General features: G+C 51.5%; 4 protein-coding genes across 4 annotated transcripts; 3 read left to right on the top strand and 1 right to left on the bottom strand.

Moving 5' to 3' along the window:
* Nucleotides 1-2722: 2722 nt before the first annotated feature.
* PG997_001315 (peptidyl-prolyl cis-trans isomerase 10) lies at nucleotides 2723-3292 on the top strand (the record flags this gene model as incomplete). Its single annotated transcript, XM_066805630.1, has 1 exon — nucleotides 2723-3292. The coding sequence occupies one exon, from the start codon at nucleotides 2723-2725 to the stop codon at nucleotides 3290-3292; it is 570 nt and encodes a 189-aa protein (XP_066675403.1).
* Nucleotides 3293-4913: 1621 nt separating this feature from the next.
* On the top strand, nucleotides 4914-6104 carry PG997_001314 (uncharacterized protein; the record flags this gene model as incomplete). The annotated part of the gene is made up of 5 exons (XM_066805629.1): nucleotides 4914-5301; nucleotides 5364-5553; nucleotides 5612-5721; nucleotides 5773-5891; nucleotides 5949-6104. 5 exons carry the CDS (start codon nucleotides 4914-4916, stop codon nucleotides 6102-6104), a joined length of 963 nt encoding a protein of 320 aa, XP_066675402.1.
* A 325-nt stretch (nucleotides 6105-6429) lies between these two features.
* On the top strand, nucleotides 6430-8182 carry PG997_001313 (Arabinanase/levansucrase/invertase; the record flags this gene model as incomplete). Its single annotated transcript, XM_066805628.1, has 5 exons — nucleotides 6430-6607; nucleotides 6664-6812; nucleotides 6894-7035; nucleotides 7098-7122; nucleotides 7321-8182. The coding sequence occupies 5 exons, from the start codon at nucleotides 6430-6432 to the stop codon at nucleotides 8180-8182; spliced, it is 1356 nt and encodes a 451-aa protein (XP_066675401.1).
* Nucleotides 8183-8591: 409 nt separating this feature from the next.
* Nucleotides 8592-10756, bottom strand: PG997_001312 (ERCC4 domain-containing protein; the record flags this gene model as incomplete). The annotated part of the gene is made up of 2 exons (XM_066805627.1): nucleotides 8592-9368; nucleotides 9422-10756. The coding sequence occupies 2 exons, from the start codon at nucleotides 10754-10756 to the stop codon at nucleotides 8592-8594; spliced, it is 2112 nt and encodes a 703-aa protein (XP_066675400.1).
* Nucleotides 10757-14437: the final 3681 nt, after the last annotated feature.

The following is a 14437-nucleotide window of genomic DNA, read 5'->3' as shown; positions in this document are numbered from 1 at the left end:
CTGGGTCATCTAAACCGGCCTTGTTTGCCTGTTTGTTTGTTCGCCGGGCACTCCTTAGAGGCAGATGAGCTCGATTCGGCGTGAAAGGATCCTCCTGTGCACGTTGTCTTTGTGGTATTTCTATGTTGCAGGCGCCGGGGAGAGGTAAAGAAAGAGGATGGGCCCCCAAGGATGGATGTATGTTATTGACCGACCGACCTACTTTTAGGTAGGTACGCAAGTACGTTAGGTGAAGTAAGTACACAGCCCATCCCATGCTGATGGGTTGAGTAATGGAACTAACCACACAAAGGGCCCACTACAGCTGTACCGTGTACGCAGCACCCAGCAAGCAGCAAGAGCACCACCGCAAGGGCAGAAGGAAAAAAAGCTGTCGTATCCGAGCCTTCGGCTTCGTCACTCTCTGGTCTCTGGTCACTCACTGGCTGGATATGTACATGGAGGCAATAGGCAAGCAGCAGGATTGGTTGGATGCGACCTTTGGCCCTTTGCTGTTGGCTTGCATTGTAACCTTTGGAATTACAAAAACCGGCATTGGTTTTACAACCACCTCGCAATAAAGTGGGAAATAGCAAGAACACTCCCTTACTAGGATAAAGCTAGCCTGGCGTCGCTTTCTTGCGAAGAAGTTGCTGGGTAATGCTGGGGCTCGGGGCTGGGGCTTGGGGCTCCCTCTCCTTTCTCTCTCCCCCCATTGTCTTCCTCGATGACAACAAAACAAACATTCAGCCGTTTCTCAGGTACGGTAGGCTAGTCGCTTTCAGCAGAGCTCGGTGCTCAACTAAGAAAAGTAAGCATGTAACCTTGGGCGTCTGGGTGCCCGTGAATGGATGAATGGGCGATCAAATGGTCATTAGTCCAGCCGTGGACTGGACCGGGAGTCACTGAACAGCTCCAGCATCGTTCAGCCGCCCCTACGCCCCTACTGGGTGCCCGATACCAGACCTGTCTGCCCAATATTCACCCTGGCAGTTGGTCCGATGTATCTGTTTGAGTGCTTTATTCGGTCGAGTCTTGTTTGTGGAGGGCTGCTTTGTCGGATCTTCCTGTGACAGCGACTAATACCTTGACGCAGAAAACCCTTTAACGCAACCTAGCTAAGATCAGCCGCGCTCCCCCAGCACTACGCATGCAAGGCAGTCCGTCCCTACATACTTCCACTCTTCCACAGATGCAGCCCACGTCTCCATGGTGACCGCCAAGGGGAGCTCCGGTGCAGCGTTCATATTACATCGATTCGGAAGAAGAAGCAAAAAGCAACTTAGTATACCTCGTACTGTGCGATGGTGGAAGCATACTTGTACCTATTATAATGCAATGACAGAGAAGAAAGGGACGGCCTAGATATGAGATATAATCCTAAATGGTAAAATGCCCGATACCACTGTGACTAGAGGCCGATCTTGCCCCAGAAGAGCAACGTTGAGAGAGGAGTAGCCTGCGCACCGAAGCGGTGGTTTGGCATGCCATGTCGGAATTAAGCAACGGACACACACCCTCACTCGCAATGGATACACACACGTGGGGTACTCAAATTGGGGGTCGCTGCTCTTCTTGTCCTTGACTTATATAAATACCTACCTACCTACATCTCGTTTAGTACTGGCCTTTTTGATGTTTATCGGACACCGGGCAAGAGAAAGCACAGTAGAATGCTCCGAATGGATGGGCAAGCATGGCGAAAAGGACTTGTCCTTCCCCGATCTGTTGTGCGACCAACTGGGCCTTTGGAGCGATCCGCCCACATGTTCCTGTTGATCAGCCAAGCTTCCCTAGGTAAGTATGTACGTGTGTGTGAAGTACTACCAAAATCTAGGACTCTGGAGGGGCGGAAGGACTGGAAGGGACATTGGCTGACGTTGCGGGGTGGTTCGTCCAAAGAAGACTTTGGATAACGTGAGTGAGGGCGTTAGCTGCGTAACCACCAGCGCTGTCTGCCATGGGGATTTGTATCCCCAATCCAGCTTGTGTGTGGATGAGAGGCAGCCTGTCGCCGAGATACACATCATGTTTTGTCGAGTTGAACGAGGCGAGGCGGTCTAGTCTAGGTATTGTACTTGCCCGTTCCGCTGTGAAGCCAGAAGCCCCACATCAGGTTGCAAGAGTATACAGTCACACTCTCTCCTTCTTGATCTTACAAATGTTCTACTGCATTTGTAAGAAACGTTTTCGGTTCTCGTCACTGCAGGTATGTGACATGACACATTCCAATGGCTGACTACAACATCGATCAATCGCAGATCCAGACAGAAGAGGAGAAATAAAGAAATGACCTTTCAAACTATACTTCAGCTGTTGACTATACATACTTGATACTCTCCACTTTCCAACAAGTCCCAAAAATCAATACATTACACAGTAAAGCACTCCCTACATAGTTACCCTGTGCCTACATACCTGTCTTACTGTCTACAAGTACCTTACACTGAGATCAATGTAGAGTGGAGCCGCGCAATTGATGTGCGGAACGGAGCCCGTATCTTCTCCAATGTCTTGGCTTTGTTTGGCGGGGGTCCATTGATTTAACTCGCCAAGGAATGGGCCTGCGAAATGGCAGATGTTGTTGATGGTTGGTGACTGGCAACTGGAGTCCCTTTGAACATGAGCTCTGTCCAAATCTCACACACATTAGCTCAGCAAAAACTGCCACCAACAAGTCACCACCTAACTCCCGAGAACTCCCGGCGACTATCTCATTCCAGAGTTCCCACACCCAGCCAGCATGTCGGTCACATTACATACCAACTTTGGCGATCTGAAAATAGAGGTGTTCTGTGAAAGTGTACCGAAAACTGCCGAGGTGCGTTTCCAGATGATGGATTTCTCCAAAGAAACCCCTTTCCCCCTGACAGCCGTGCTGACAGCATCACAGAATTTCTTGGCACTCTGCGCATCTGGATACTATGATCAGTCACCTTTCCATCGCCTGATCCCGAATTTCATGATCCAGACGGGGGTCCTGGCAACCCGACCCCGGAGAATCCAAAGGCCGGCCAGAGCATCTGGGGTGCTCCCCTTTGAGGATGAGATCCGGCCAACCCTGAAGCACAACGCCCGCGGTATAGTTTCCATGGCAAACAAGGGCCCGGCAACCAACGGATCTCAATTCTTCATCTTGTTCGACAAGGCCGCTCATCTGGATGGGCTGAACACGGTGTTCGGCAAGCTCATTGGCGACGACAGTCTCGTGACCCTCTCCAAATTGGAAGCCCTCGAAATCGACAAGAAGAGCCGGCCTAAAGAGAAGGCCTTCATTGAGAAAATCACCGTCCATGCCAACCCATTGGCATAAGTTGCTTCGACTGCAATATAGAGTCTTGCACGTCGAGGTGTTGCCGCTATCTCGGGCTTTGCGCCGTCAATAGTCGCTGGTACTTGCTGTTGTCTCTTCGAGGCTCCAGCAGTGTCGAGCGAAGAGGCTCAAATGACACTTGAGTAGCGCTATAGACGATACTCCTTCAGGCTGCATCGATCAAGCTGTTCTTCTCGTCGCTGCTCCGATATGCCATGGATCCACCAGGAGCCCTGGGAAGTTGTCACGAGAGTACTAGAGTACTCTGCTCCCATTTGAGAAAGTTTGAGGCAAGAGGGGCTTTGGACCGATACGACCAAATTGATTCCTAGGAGATACAAAGCACTTGTATTGGTACCAACGTCAACCAAACCCTAGCTCATTTGTAGCTAACCAAGCTTGAGCTCTATTCTATCTAGGTCATCTGGAGTCGATGTTGGTGACCTCTCTCCACGGCATACATACATATGTATCTGACTTACTGAAGATCAACAGTAGATGAGCAAGAGTCAAGGGTTAGTGTGTATGCCTTCCTATCCTGCACTTTCGTCTGTGCATAGAATTCTTTACTACGGGTTGTTGATATACATATTCCACACACACAGCATGAATACATACCCGACCTAGGTGGTGTTCAGAGCCGCGGATTACTAGAGTACTTGACCACCGCACGCAAAGATAGAGAGGTCTGACAACTCGTATGCTTGTGTTTTCCTGATAAGTGTGCTGCGTGTGTGCCTTGCCCTGAAGACCGCCATCATCCAAAAAATAGTGATTGGTCAATGGATCAGTTGCTTGCAGTTTAACTTTCTAATCTCGTTTCCTCCAGGCTTGTCCACCAGAGTTTACTTGCGCATGTACTTTGAAGTAGGAATACAGCACCAGCAGGTATTAATCAGTACTTCGTCAGCCTCGTAGACAAAGAACAGTGTAACATGGCAGCTCACATGATACATCTGATCTCATACCATCCTGTGTCTTGTATTCGCGATGGTCCGTGCGCCACACCTCCTCCTCCTTAACCGCGCTGGCTATCCTCAATTGAAGATATTTATTTGATCTGATCCCAATGCAGCATTTCAAACCTGCAAGTATCTCTTCTCAAATACGTTCTCACTAGATCGTTTGGGATAAAGAAATCATCGGGGCCGCAATCAAGCACATCGTCTATCGCTATTTCGACTCGCCCAAGGAACCTTGAGAGAGCTTGTTGTCGCGGCTGCAGGGAGAGCTGGTGCTGGTTTATTGGAGGGACAGCTGAATGAACTACAAATACGTACAGGTTCACCGAAATAGGCTCCCATTGATCGTACCTTCCAAATCGGACAGAAAACCAGACAAAAGCAACTGCACCTTATCGGCAAGAAAGATATGCATAACATCTCTCGTCGATACAATGTATGTCCGACATTAAATGGGCATTGAATGTGCATTTACTCGACGTCGTCTGTGGGATAACCACTTTGGGCATTCATCTGCCTTTTTTTTCTTTTGTTGCATCGGATTGCCCCATCGCCCCAAGGTTCAGCCTCATCGTACGTCAACCCAACCAGAGTCCATATTCTGTGAGCATTCATTTGTGGTCTTTGGTCCACACGGCCTGTGGCCGAACATCGCAAAGATGACGATCAACGAAGACGTCCCCGGCATCCATGCCGCGGTTCAGATCAACGGTGTAGAAGTCGCCGAGTACGAAGCACCGGATGCTGGTGACGAGGATGCGCCTGTCCCGACCGTCACCAAATATGTCGAGTGTATCGACAACGCCAACTTCACCATCCGCATGGGCGTCAATAGGGCATATGAGTGGGGTTATCGCAACCATGCTCTATCCCTACAAGTCTACGTCGATGGCCATTGGGTCATAGGTAAACTCTTCAAGAGCCCGATGGCCCCGGACGCAGGTTTCTTCCCGCCGGCTGAGACTGTCATCCGTGGCCGAGAAGAGATCAACCCCTCTACTAATGAGTGGGTTTTACGGAACTTCAAGTTCGCTTCGGTCACCACAGGTATGACATACTGCTTGCCTCGAGGTAGCACGGGTGGAGTGCAGCTAACAAGCCATCTGTAGTCGACGAAGCTCAGCAAGAACGAGTGAAGGATGATCTGAAGATTGCGAGCAAACTTGGCGTTATTGAGGTCCAAGTCCTGCGTGGCATCGTCGGAGGCGAAGTCGTATCTCGTCCGGGCAACATCAAGAACAACAAATTTGAGCTGAGCGAAAAGTCGCTGAAAGGAAAGGCAGTTTCCCACGGAACAAAGTCAGTCAACAACCACCTCTCTTACGCTTTTTTATGCCTTGTAGCTGACCGCGAGAAGCTTCGAAAGTGGTACACGACTCGACAGGGTCCCGAGGTACTCAGACTTCGAGCCTCTTCCAGAAGACCGTGGCCCCATTGCCATCTTTCGGCTCATTTACAGATCAAGAGGTTCGTCAGTCCCGCGCACCCGTTCTTAACCAACCTAATCACACTACATAGAGGCACTTAAGCGAGAGATGATTATTCCGCGTACCCCGCCTCCTCGTTCTCCAAGACTTGCGGCCTTGACAGACGCCGAAAGGGATCGTTTGGCGAGAGAGCGGCTGGAACAGCTCAAGGTAAATCGATTTTCCTGGGGTCGAAGTGTGGTCCGGGCTAATAATGTTTGCTGAAAGGGAACGAAGGTCAAGCGTGAAGGCGATGCTCCAGTCAAACGAGAGCATGGCGATCACTACGACCTGATACAGGACTCAGCTCCTGGAAGACCATCCAAGAGGACAAGACTGAATTCCGGAGAAGAGGTCGAACTCATTGATCTAACGGATGATTAATAAATTGGCCACAGAGGAAAATGTAACCTGAATATGCGTTGCATTGACGGAAGTTTATGATTCCCCGCGGTAGCGCTCCCACTTTCGGAGTCTCGATGCCGTCTCCTCATCTGAGCATGGCTCTGAGGATTTTGCCGCCCAACACAGAAAGTGGGCGACATACAGTAGGTATGGATACTAGCGAAGCATGAGAGTGCAGATATGATTTGATGAGTAAATGCGATGTCCTCACAACCCTCTTCCCTTCTCTTCACCCGACGCAAGTCGTAGTCTTTACAGTAAACCAACTTTTCACTTGGCGATCCCATCGCCATTCATCAGTAAAATGAAGACAATATTACTTCTTTCAACCTTCCTAATATCTCGCACAGTCTGGGGCGCGTCGTGGATCGTCCCTGGTGCCGTCTGGTATGATACAGCAGGCAAGAAAATCGATGCCCACGGAGGAGGCGTCGTCCAGCGCGGTTCGACATGGTATTGGATTGGCTATAGTGCCAGCGACAGTGAGTGTGCTTTCTTGTTCAAGCCAGGGGAAACATCCAAGAAAAAGGAAGCGTAGGGACTGACGATTGGAGTATTGAAGATCAGACACCTTTGATGTACCAGTCGACCGACCTCGTCAATTGGGAGAATCTCGGCGAACAAGCTCCCAGCGTCACGGGGATGTGGCGGCCCAAGTTCGCGAGTCCCAATGGCTCATCATTTTGGGTGAGCAGCGGCAGTAACACTCTTTAAAGAGGAGGGGAATAGATAGCATTGCTGATGATGTGCCTCGTGGTGTTTATCTAGCTTTACGGCCAACAAGATCGAAACGTCCTGTCGTTGTCCTCCTCGCAGTTTGTCGGGGGCTATAGCCAGAAAGCCAAGGGATTGCTACCGCCCAATAAATATTCGTACTCGGACACTGGGATGTTCTTTGACAAAGCTACTAGTGAGTCTATCGCAACCGTTCGTCGGGTTTTTAATGCTTTTCCTGAAAATGAGAGGGCTTAGGCTATCTGATGGGACTGGCTGACTGGTATGTCATTAGATGTTTGGTATCTCTTGACGAGCGCCGACCATAATACTGTACAAATCAACAAGATCAACAGCGACGGCTCTATCGGAAGCCTCGCTAGTACACTGAGTATGCTTTCCCCATTTCGACAAGACTCAATAGTATACAGAAGTTCACTACACACGTCGTGCTGATGAGACTAACCACCCAATCTACTAGCCAAGGGCGCCTACGAAGCCCCCGGCATCCTCGAATCCGACGGCATCTACTTCCTCCTCGTCTCGGGCAAGACGGGCTACCGCGCCAATGCGAACCAGGCCTTCTGGGCGACGTCCCCCGCGCGGGGCCCTGGACGGGGCCGTCCGACATCGCGCCCCCGACCGAGAAGACGTACGGCTCGCAGAACACGTACGCGTTCGCGGTCGAGGGCAGCCGGGCCACGACGCACGTCTACATGGGCGACGCCTGGGACAGCAAGGGCTCCGCGGCCTCCAACTACGTCTGGCTGCCCGTCGCGATCGATGCCGGGGCCAGGACGGTCGCGCTGCAGTACCATGCCATGTGGAAGGTCGATCCGGGCACGGGGGTCGTGTCGTTCCCGGCGACGAGGAAGCGGTATGCGGCGGCGGAGGCCGAGAAGGTGGCTGGAAGAGACGGAGCGGTAGTGCCATTGGCGGCGAAGCGGTGTTTGAGTGACGACAACGTTTGCGCTGCTGCTGTTCCTGCTACCAACGGCGACAACAACAACGCCAACCAACAACGAACCAAGACCCACCGCCTCCGCACGGGAGACGAAGTGACGTTCCGGAACGTCACCGGCCGCCCTGGGACGCCTCACGAGTGGGTATCGGTTCGGTACACAGTCAACGACCCGGACGCGGGCGAGGCGTACGTCAAGGTCAACGACCAGACGGCGCCGGTCAACCTCTCCGAGTACAACTCACGCGCGGGGTACCACCACACGGTACCCGTGCGGCTGCGGCTCGACGAGGGCGACGTGAACACCATCACGTTAGGGGCGGTGGGCGCGGCGGGGTTCGAGATGGAGGTCGAGGGGCTCGAGCTGCACGAAGACGATTGAGTATAATTGAGCTGCTATGAATAATAGGAAAGAATGGGTCGGGTCCGAACAATAGTGTTTGACTGGGGTTACTGCTACGTTTATAGTTGAGGTATCATGATTTCTCGCTGGCGGTCACGTTATTTCCTGGACTTAGGGGTACTGTATCGTATGCTTTTTTTTGGTGTATGTTCTCAACTTTTGCCTATTCTTCATTTTAGTAAAACAGGAGTGAATAGTATATACATTTACTTTCCGACTTGTAGACCAAACAAACCGTTGGTCATTCTCCTGGGTATCAATGATGTTCCAAAAGCTCATAAACCGTACATGCCTTGCCGGTACCCTCTGCCAGAATACATGAAAAACACTTGGGCACATAATGACGTGATGCCAAAACAGCAGTCAACTAACGCATGCCTCCAATATCTCAGATATCAGTACTACCTTCATCGCGCCCGGTGAATATCTTATACAGCCGCCTACTCGCAGCCTGGCCGAGAGTGCGGTCGGTCAGAGCGCCGTCCTTGTTTGCGCTCTTTTTGCAGTCCTCCAAAGCCAGGGGACCCTCTGCTTCGAACCCCCTCACCAGCTCCGACACGGACTTGTACTTGTTGACGATGCCGTACGCCATCGGGGCCGTGATGCGCGCATTCTCTTGCAACATGCGGACAAAGATCTCGTTGGGACTGTCGCCCGTCCGGACCTGCCCCGATTCCATGCAGAAACCAGCCGAGGCCGCCGTCAGGTCCTTAACCTTGCGGTACGGAATCGTGGAGATGTGCTGCGTGAAGACCGCGATCCACTGCGCCGTCTCGACGGCAATAGGCGTGTGGTGGACGAGCACACCCGGATGGAGCTGCAGGGCCACCAGCGCATCTTCGATGGTGTCCTCGTCCACAATCTCGTGCGCTGCTGCCGCGGTCCTTCGCCGGGATTGACCCGACGGCGGCGGCGCATCCTCACCATTGCCACGAACTGCGTTGGTGAATTGGCGGTTGCGAGCGTTTCGGTTCTTTTTCTTCCAGAGCTCGACACCTTCAAGCAGATAAATAATAGTCTCGTTGGCAAAATGCGTTCGCATCTTCAATACATGCGAATCGAGGTCGTGGCCCTCGCTTCCGAGTGCGAGCTTAACGAACTCGGGTGCTTCAATAACCACCAGGACATGATTTTCAGGGGCGATACGCAGCGGGACGGGCTCCCACTATGTCGATGGGTAAGCAGGAAAGTCACTAAAAGGCAGCAAGCGTTACTCACATATCCTAGGTCCTCGTTGTAACGCGACTGGACTTTTCTTCGCCACTTCACTATGTGGTCGACGGGGTGGCTATGCCAACTACCTCGCTGCACTTCGAGGTCTTCTAAAATCTTATTGACTTGCAAATTAATGGCGGGTGCGAAGCTTTGCGGCAGATCAACTATCATTTCGGAGGTGGAGGCTTTCTTGTCGGTTCTCAGCTTGTTGACTTCATCCAGGGCCTTTTGGGTCGCTTTCTCCTGAGCCCGTTGTTCCTTGGCACGCTCTTTTTCGATACGCTTACGCTCCTTTTCCGCTTCTCGGGCCTGCTCCTTACGTCTCTTCTCCCATTCTTTCTGCTCCGAAGTCATTGCTACCGCCTTCTTGGGTGCTTGTGCCTGCGCCTTTGTAGCCTTTCGGGGAGATTCGCTCAAAGATCGGGCTGTATGCTTCAGCTTGGAGAAGTCGACGGCACTGAGATCCGGCAATTCATCCTCTGAGTCATCGTCATCATCATCAATTACGAGAACCTCCGCTTTGCGCTTCAATGGTTGGTGGTTTTTGGCCTTCTCTGGACTGGACCCGAGCTTCGTGTTGGTTTCTGGCATGGAACTGGATATAGGGTCCCAAGCTGCGTTCTTCTTCGATTTAACGGGCGAAACGAAGGACAGGTCGCTGGGGATGTCTAAATCAACGTCCACAGTTGGCTTTGGTCGAATTGGAGAATCATCTGCAAAGGGATCGCTGGAGATAGGGGCATTTTCTGTCGATTCCCGTGTTGGTTTGCTGGTTGCCACTGCGCTGGTTAATTTCGTCGATGACTTTCCCACGCGCGTGGGCTCTGGCAACCGTGAAGTCTCGCGGGCATCGTCTCTCGTCAGATCAAAAGCAACAGGGGAGCTACTGTTTTCGATAGGGTCGGCGATCGAATTCCATCTACCAAAGCTTGTTGGGCGCATGGGACCCGAGGTTCCGGCGGCTCTGGCGCCTGTTGCTGCAGCCCACGTTGAGGACCTGTTGTAGCTGCTACGGGCTTTAGCATCGTTCGAGGACCGCTCCCTGTTACTAGCTGAGTCAAACCCATCCAGGTCGCCCGTTACATCGAACTCATCCTCCAGGAAGAGGAAATCATTGTCGTGTTTTTCTGTGGGCTGCACAGGCGTCGCTTCGGCTCGCTTCGCAAGGGTTTCAACGGAAACGACGTCCTTCGAATCGAGTATGTCATTGACATGATGTTTATCGTGCGCCGAGTCGCGTCGAAGTGGTGGTGGTGAAGATGCAAACGCCACCCGCTGTGGTTGCAGAGACGGAGGTGGTGGGCTGCTCGAGATGAGGTCGATGACTTCGGCGGGCATTTTGAGTGGTTTGGAGCGAGAATTGGCTCCGACACCGGTTGGATTCGACTGGTATTCTTCAAAAGGTCATCATATCATTGAAGCTAGTAGCCCTCTTATGGATGCCGTTGACATCCAGCCAGTCGGTTGAATGACGCAAGGTTACCTGCTTACGTAGGCAGGTTGCAAGTTGACGATGGTGGTGACGCGTTGAAGCGCGCTTTGCTTCGCGGTAATTGCCCCACGAGAGCACGTGAGGCCACTTACAACTGGCTTACCTAATCTGGTCGTTTCTTAGAAACTGACCCAGAAGCATCATCAATGCGACCGAATCGATGCATTTCAAGAATTTATAATCATTTTACAAGTGATCAGATTAGGCTCTTCGCGGCTTCCTTTGGTCGTTTCACTGGGCAAGCGACCAAGCTATGTGGCAGGAATAGGATGCGTGCCCAGCCCTCGAGAAAGGTGAACCTTGATGCAAAGAAAAGAAAAAAAAGACCATCTTTGGCGAGCCTATTGGTGCTAGCAATCTGTAATTCCAGGGTCTCCATGCACAAATGGAAGATGAGTTTGAATCTGTCAGCGGATGGCTAATACTCCCAGCTCCATTACTTGGAGGGGTTGGCAGGCCTATGTCGTTGCTGGGTGAGCACCAGCAAATGCCAGCCAAAGTTGCCTTGGGCCTCAGTCATTCCAATCTCAAATTCGTTTCAAAGGCGAAGCTATCTTCGTGTGCACTTCCTTCGTTTCGGCCTCGGAGTACTATCCTCAATGTTCGTCCCAACATGACAAATATATAAGTTGCAACTGACGGGCTCGTCCGTTTCAGGATGCTTATGAGAGCTGCGGCTGTTGAATGCCTTCTCAATATTGACATCGTTCATCCAAAGTATGCCTTTTGCATGTGGGACAGCAACAAACAAATGACCACGGCCAAGAAGAAAACAAGAGTACCAACCTGCAAAAGGGGAAGAGGACCCGAGGCAAGATTCACGTCGGGCTGAAAACATCGCTGGAGTTATGGATGTCACCTCAGATGAGACACTGGCCCAACTTGGCTGATCTGAGGCTGAGAGTATCTACTTATTGGTCTCATGGGGACACAGAGGACTGCGAACTCATATCACGGGGTCTATTGACACCATGACCATGGCGGTCTTATTGCGTTGCCCGGGGTATTCCAAGCCCGTCTGAGGTATCTGCTGCCTAAATAAGTAGGTATTGACCAAATATACCTGTTGCACAAACAATCCACCATGCTCCCGGCTGGCTTTTTCTACCTCGTCAATATATGGTGACAAAAGGGCTGAATGTCTCATTTCACTTCCTAAGCACTCCAGCTGGGATGTCTGAAGATTCCCCTTGACAGGAACATCCGCCTTCGGATCGCCCAGGTGGGATGAACTCACCCGTCTTCTAGGAGGAGCACTAAGCTCTTCCGGTTGCCCTTTGCGATTTGTCCTGCATGACTGTCATCTAAATATCTACCGGGACATGGACCTTGCGAATTACAAGTATACCCGAGTTTCAGCGGGGTGATCCTCAACTCACCCCGCGCGTGAATTCAGGGGGTCCTCGTCGGAACGAGCGCTGTGGCCCATTGATACTATAATGAGAGGTCAACCTTGCTTAACGTGTCTCCGACTCCGATCCCGGCACTCGGAGCCCGTATGCAACGCCAACCGCTTGCTTTGTCATGCCCAAGGCAGGCACAGCGCAACTGCCGGGGAGGGGAAGGTGGGCGCACGGGGAACCGTTAGAAGCCCTCACCTGATACCTGCAGCAGCCAGCAATCTGAGATGACGCCTTAGCCCACGTCAAGGTAACATCGGCCTGGCCCTGAGCGCCGGCCTGTGGTCCCGCCATAGTCAGATGTACGTAGGGGGAAGGCAGGTCCAGGCCAGACAATGAAGCAGCTCAAAGGGGCGAGAACGGTCTTATCTCCACAAGAAGATCACGACAAAATACGACGTCGCCTCATCTCGACAGCTTTATTACAAAATTGGAAGGGCCGCTTCTGACGAGGGATCAACGCTGTATCACATGTAGAGCCACCCGCAGATCGAGGGTCACGAGATGGAACCCCCAGAGGCGCCTCAGTAGCCGTATAACAAAACTGAAAATCAAATGTGGAAATGGGTATCATAGAAGAAGGTTGCAATATTCTTTCTGCTTTTAGTACATATTTCCGGCACTCTAGAGGATCGCCATACGGTTAGGCAGGGCGGGGGCGGGCTTATTTTAGGTTGTAACGGCTTGGAAAGGCTTGGAAGGCACACATAAACACCCACGAAGATAAGAAGGCCGCTTAGATAATATTCCTCGGAGTAAACAGACAGAATGGTAAAGAACCAACGAAGCCTCGCGTCGGGGAACCACTTAGCATCCCGTCTAGGTTTGCAGCTGTATGAGAGGGACCAACCATGCTCCCTAGTGGGATATCTCACATCTCATCTATCGCGTGAGAAGGGGCGCTGAAGTGAGGTTACATAGTCGATGAGTAGTAGCCCAGGGGCCCCCCAAAAAAACTTTAACCACCATCGGACCAATCGTATTGCAAATATTCCACGTCTCGTCGCTTGCTATCGAGTCCACTTACTGTGGTATCGTATCAGCCAAGCTAGGGGGACATACGGCGTGGTTGCCAGGATGATGTGAATCTCAAGACTCAAGAGCCGCTATTCCCGATCGCACGCCAGTCCTCTTTGAAGAAAAGACCAGCAGGGTAGGGGGCAAACCATTCAATACGAGATTTAAGAAGTCCCGGCTTCATATAGGCTCTGCTGGAAGGCACCAATTTCAGCGGCGGCTTATATTGATGATGCGTACGTTTGACGCGGATCTCTATTAGCAGGGGTAGTTGATCACTGTAGGCGAGACATTTGACGTTCACGTCTACACGCATCCATGTATGTTGCCGTCCCATCGTTACTCAGTGCCGTGCAGCGGGATGGACCTGGCAGCGGGTTGGATTTAATCGGGAATGCGGGGTGCAGGCTGGATGCCCCAGCAGGCATCGTGATACGATGTTGTATTTTCTTACAATAGTAAGGTAGTAATTATATAAAAATTAGAGGGTCTCTCGATGCTGAAAAGCGACTCTGCTTTGTAATATCACAGCCAGCTAAGCTGAACAGATAAGTACGAAGTAACTAATACTTAAACTTGGCGACGCACACTGACCGTAGCTTCACTTCACGATGCTGCCCCACTATCGGCGGTGCCACACGGATACACTTCCGCGGGAGTATTTAGAAACTCACTTATCATCCGCAGTATGTATGTTTCAACACGAGATTTGACATCGGCCAACACCGATGTCAAGATGGACTGCCACGTTCGCGACCAGGGAAGTCATGGCGCGTTGCGACTTCATCACGGCGATCAACGTCCGACCCCAACTTCCAAGTAACCTACTCAGGCCCCTCAAAATGAAATCCATTCCATCCCTGACCCTTCTTCCTCATGCCTGAGTGATTGCATCACCATTTTCAACCTGGAGAAATCGAATGCAGGCTCGCAAGGATAACAAAAGAACATGCTCCATTTTACGAGTATTAAAAAGAAAATACCGAAGATAAGGTAGTTAATATAGGATTCTTGGAGATTTCTAGGCAGCGCATTTGTTTTGGAGGAGCCTATATCAGTGCCGAGATATAGACGTGCGATCGTCCCAAATTACCGGCATTGGTGGAAAAG

Source organism: Apiospora hydei (genome assembly GCF_038363865.1).
Source record: "Apiospora hydei strain CBS 114990 chromosome Unknown utg000002l_segment0_segment0, whole genome shotgun sequence".
NCBI classification, from domain to species: Eukaryota; Fungi; Ascomycota; class Sordariomycetes; order Amphisphaeriales; family Apiosporaceae; genus Apiospora; species Apiospora hydei.
The sequence above is the reverse complement of the archived record's forward strand: the minus strand, read 5'-3'. Positions and strand labels throughout refer to the sequence as shown.